The 5328-nt window shown below is 34.3% G+C and overlaps 1 protein-coding gene across 1 annotated transcript; it reads left to right on the plus strand.

Moving 5' to 3' along the window:
* Positions 1 to 724: 724 nt before the first annotated feature.
* Positions 725 to 3951, plus strand: LOC127160857 (nuclear factor 7, ovary-like). The gene is made up of 6 exons (XM_051103505.1): positions 725 to 1188; positions 1546 to 1641; positions 1877 to 2107; positions 2189 to 2211; positions 2291 to 2409; positions 3430 to 3951. Exons 1-6 carry the CDS (start codon positions 796 to 798, stop codon positions 3927 to 3929), a joined length of 1362 nt encoding a protein of 453 aa, XP_050959462.1. The 5' UTR covers positions 725 to 795; the 3' UTR covers positions 3930 to 3951.
* Positions 3952 to 5328: the final 1377 nt, after the last annotated feature.

Below are 5328 nucleotides of genomic sequence, written 5' to 3' on the forward strand. Positions count from 1 at the left end.
CTGTAATATATTTTTTCTGAAATTTTCTTTTTCAGTTTACTGTTTTTTGTAAGAATATTTTTGTTCAGTCCCATGTAAATATATCGGCTGTGCATATGTTGCACTGACTTGTTTACTGTAGTGAAAAAAAAAAAAAAAATGTTGCAACAGCATGTGTGTGTATCTGCAAATATTTCTGTGCATGTGAACAATCTGATACATATTTTAGTATTATGGCAAAGCATACTAAAGATGGGGGTGCTGTTCATTATGCCCAACAGTGTGTAGTTGGTTAGGCAAAAATCTGGTAATATGAATGAAGTGTGTGCCATTTCATGCAAAAGTTTGATTTTGATAATGCTATGTGTAGTTTCAGTTGCAGTGCTTCATTTTGCAGGATATATGAGGTATTTTTCAGTTTGGGTGTGTGGTTTTGTGAATTGTGTTAAGTATTTTGATAAAACCAGACTAGTTTGAAAAATTGTGTGTTAGCAATTGGAAAAAACTGTAAAGGTGCAGTGTGTACATTTTAGCGGCATCTAGCGGTGAGGTTGTGAATTGCAGCCAACGGCTCAGTCCACCGATCACGAGAAGCTAGCTACAGTGGCCGACACAGGACAAAAATCCTCCTTTCTGTCGTTCTCTCTTCTGTCTTTGCTAAAGAAAACAAAGAATCGGTGAAGAACAAAGAGAAACACTTTAAGGATTTTGGGACGTGTGTTTATGAACAGACAGCAGATCTTTGTGATTCATTTTTGAAACCGTCGTTCAGAAAGTGAAAGTAAAGTTTCGACTGCTGGAGCTCAAACTGTGAGAATGGATTCACTATCTGTAGAAGAGCTTTCTTGTCCCGTGTGCTGTGAAATCTTCAAGAATCCTGTTTTTCTGTCATGTAGTCACAGTGTCTGTAAAGAGTGTCTTCAACAGTTCTGGAGAACGAAGAAAACTCAGGAGTGTCCTGTCTGCAGGAGAAGATCCTCAAAAACTCAACCTCCTCCAAATCTTGCCTTAAAGAACTTGTGTGAGTTGTTCCTGAAGAGAAATGAGAGTCGTTCATCAGGATCTGAGGAGATCTGCAGTTTACACAGTGAGAAATTCAAACTCTTCTGTCTGGAGGACAAACAGCCGGTGTGTGTAGTGTGTGTTAATTCACAAAATCATGTCAATCACACATTCAGACCAATCGATGAAGTTGTTCCATCATATAAGGTAAGACAAATGAAACTTAATGCTGTTGAAAAATCCTATTTAAGTGTTGATTTGATTGAACAGGACTGCAGTGATCTGAACTACATTATCAATGCAGTTTCACAGATTTATTTAATCAGTAACTATGGGGGCAAATACTTTTCCACACAGGCTCAGTTGGTTTTGGATAAGCATTTTGCTTCAATAAATAACTTTTCCTTTTACAAACTGTAATTACTTCTGAATGTATTTAGTATGAGATGTTAACAAAAACAGAATAAATCAGGAACTGCATTATATGATCATATCATTGTATCGTCTTCTCTTCTTTTTTCTCTAATCTGGTGTTTTATGTATTTTTATTTTGTTTAATTCTAGGAGGAGCTCAATACAGCACTGAAACCATTACAGGAGAAACTAAAACACAATGAAAAAATGAAAGGAGAGTTTGAGAAAACAGTTCAACACATCAAGGTGAGGAAACAGAATCAGAGTCATTTTCATTACAGCTGTAGGATCACTATATACAGTTGTGATCTGATATATTTAATATAATGGACTCCAGTTGATTATTTTTGTAAATGACGATCATCAATCTGCTTCTGGATGCGTTATATGTCTGTATCTGAGTTTATCTCAGATCTGAATGATGTGATTGTGTTGATGTGTGTTGATGGAGATGATTGAAGTGAATGTGGTTTGATTTCAGTCTCAAGCTGAGCACACAGAGCGTCAGATTAAACAGCAGTTTGAGAAGCTTCATCAGTTTCTCAGAGATGAAGAAGAAGCTACAATCACTGCACTGAGGGAGGAAGAGGAGCAGAAGAAGCAGATGATGAAGGAGAAGCTGGAGGAGATCAACAGACACATCTCAGCTCTTTCACACACAATCAAAGACACGGAGGAGACGATGAAAGCCAGTGATGTCTGCTTTCTAAAGGTCTGATTTCAGGTCATCCATTGATTGATTGATTGATGATTGATTGAGTTGTTGATGATCAATGGTGTGTTTGTTCTGCAGAAGTTTCCAGTCTCAATGGAAAGGTGAGTGATCTGCTGGTGTCTCTGGTCTCTGCTTCTGATTCAAATCCACTGCAGTTCTGACTCCTGAATGTTCTTCCAGAGTCCAGATCTCACAGCCGGATCCACAGACGCCTTCTGGAGCTTTGATTCATGTGCCACGTTACTTGGGCAACCTGCCGTTCAGAGTCTGGAAGAAGATGCAGGACATCGTCCAGAACAGTGAGTCTGACTGCAGAACATCTGAGTTCACACCCACACACTGGAAATGATGCATGATGGGGAATATTGACAGATTTCAGCATTATGTGTGAATAAACAGATGATACTGCACCAAAATCAGCAGATCACTGTTAGAAATAATGAATTGTGGAATTCAGTGTGCTTGACTTTTATTTTCAGTCTAATGAAAGACACAGATTTCATTTCAGCAGTTTTTTTAGTTTATTTAATCAGATTAACGAAAACATTTCTACACACAAAAAAATGTATTTCCCATATGATGACTATACTGTTGACTTTCATGTTTTGTATTTATATTTTGAATTAATTTTTATTTTTACATTTCAGCTTTAAATTTTGTATGCATAGATGTAAATAATTTTATTTCAGTTTTAGTCATTTAGTAAATTTATTTCAATTAGTTGCCAAAACGTTTTTTATAATTTCCATTTAAGAAACATGCATATATTTTTATTTAATTATTATTTATTTTATTTTAATAATAATAAAAAAATATTAATAGTTTAAGTTGTAGCTTTTGTTTACAATATCAGCAAGATTATTATTTGATTGCATTACTGTGGAATAATACCTACTGTGTGTTTATTGTTATTAAATAAGCAGAGCTTTGATTCATATGAGAGAAACAAAATTATATAGATATAGACTTTATTTTTTTCTGTATTATTATAGTTTATCTGATTTGAATATGACAGCACTGTGTAAAGTTCTGTACAAAGGCAACATTTTATATTAAAAGCAGCTTCTCACTATAATTTAATATAAATGACAGCATAAATCAAATGAATATCTTTTCAGTATGTGATCATTCAGTGTTTCTGATTTCACTTTCAGTATTGATAAATCACACAGAGAATGACTGACAGTGATGAGAGGAAATTGTCTGATGTGTTTGATCAACAGGACGAGTGTCATAATTGATAATCATCTGTGTTTGGTTCACTCTTGATCATTATATGAACATCAGAATAACAGCATCTGTTCATTGTGTCTCATCAGCTCCTGTGATTCTGGATCCAAACACGGCTCATCCAGGTCTTGTCGTGTCTGATGATCTGACCAGTGTGAGAAACAGCAGGATCAATCAACCTGTTCCTGATAATCCAGAGAGATTTGACTGTGATCTCTGTGTTTTGGGTTCAGAGGGTTTTAACTCAGGATCACACTGCTGGGATGTGGAGGTTAAACGGAGTTCAAACTGGAGTCTTGGAGTAACTACAGCATCAAACCAGAGGAAGGGATGGGATTTCTTTAAGACTGATGTCTGGTGTGTGTGGTATAATCAGTATGGATGGTCTCCAGGTTCTGGTTTTGGTGTTAAACAGAATCTTGATCGTGTGAGAGTGAATCTGGACTATGACAGAGGAACGGTGTCATTCTCTGATCCTGTAACTAACACACATCTACACACATTCACAACCACCTTCACTCACACACTCACACCATTCCTCTGGTGTTATTTTGACTCTCTGAGGATCTTAGCGATCAATAGTCAGTAATCGTTACTCCTGTAGGTCTGGATCTTCCTGCTTTCATCTTTCATCATGATTCAATATTTAATCACATGAGTAAGAGACTGTTGATCTGAATATCAGATCAGAAAACAAGTAAATATATTCATCTTTAAAAATGAAAAAAACAAAAAAACAAAATTCAAAACACATGAAGGGTTAAAATAAATCATGTGAATCATATCTGACCAATGAGAAACAATGATGTGTCATGAATCCCTGCCCATAACACCCTAGCAACTACACAGCAAGTGCCTAGCAACCACTCAGATCACCCTAGCAACAATCCAGAGTACTCTAGTAACTGCATAGTAACACCCTAGCAACTGCATAGCAACACCCTGCTAGAAATCTGTGTGTTTGTGTGTCTGAGAGAGAAATTCACTATTAATAACAAGCATAATAATAATAATAATAATAATAATAGTAATAATAATATAGATAATCTAGATCTCCACAGGGTTTCAGAGCTTCTTTAAAGTGAATTTCAACAGCAATCTTCTGTGAGTCATGTGTGCTTGAAGATGTTTATGATTGACTGTGATCCACTGGGACGTCCCTCTCTACACATAAAGATCAATAAAAATACATCTGTAGAAAATACAGATTGAAATATAATTTCAATAATTATGTCCAACACAATTCCAGTCAAAATATGAGATTATAAGAAACTATAGTCGTGCTGTTAACTATAACATATCCAACATGAATCCGCTACTGACAAAAACCTGACACTGTGGAGGAGCAGAGATGTTGATCTCTTGAAGGACTCTTATTCACTACACTTTCCCTAAAATAAGCCAACAATGAAAAATAAATAAATAAAATATTGAAAATTACAGTTGCAGTGAAAAGTTTGAAAATACACACACACTACCAGACAAAAGTTTTTGAACAGTGAGATTTGTAATGTTTTTAATTAAGCCTGCATTTATTTGACACAAAGTACAGCAAAAACATTTATAAATATTTTTACTATTTAAAATATGTTTTCTATTTGAATATGTTTTAAAATGCAATTTATTCCTGTGATTTTAAAGCTGAATTTGTATCATCATTACTCCAGTCACATGATCCTTCAGAAATCATCCTAATATAAAAAAAAAACATGTATTAATATTGTTGAAAATAATTAATATTGATTAATATTAATATTGTTTTCAGGTTTCTTTGATGAATAGATCATTTATCTGAAATAGAAATTGTGTAACATTGATAAATGTCTTTATCATCACTTTATCAATTTAAAGCATCCTTGGTAAATAAAAATAGTTATATATATATATATATATATATATATATATTCCTTATTTGGATTAAATAAATGCAGGCTTGGAAAAAATATTTAAACATCTCACTGTTCAAAATCTTTTGTAGTATATTAGCT

The sequence above is a fragment of the Labeo rohita genome, unplaced genomic scaffold (genome assembly GCF_022985175.1).
Source record: "Labeo rohita strain BAU-BD-2019 unplaced genomic scaffold, IGBB_LRoh.1.0 scaffold_476, whole genome shotgun sequence".
Classification (NCBI taxonomy): domain Eukaryota; kingdom Metazoa; phylum Chordata; class Actinopteri; order Cypriniformes; family Cyprinidae; genus Labeo; species Labeo rohita.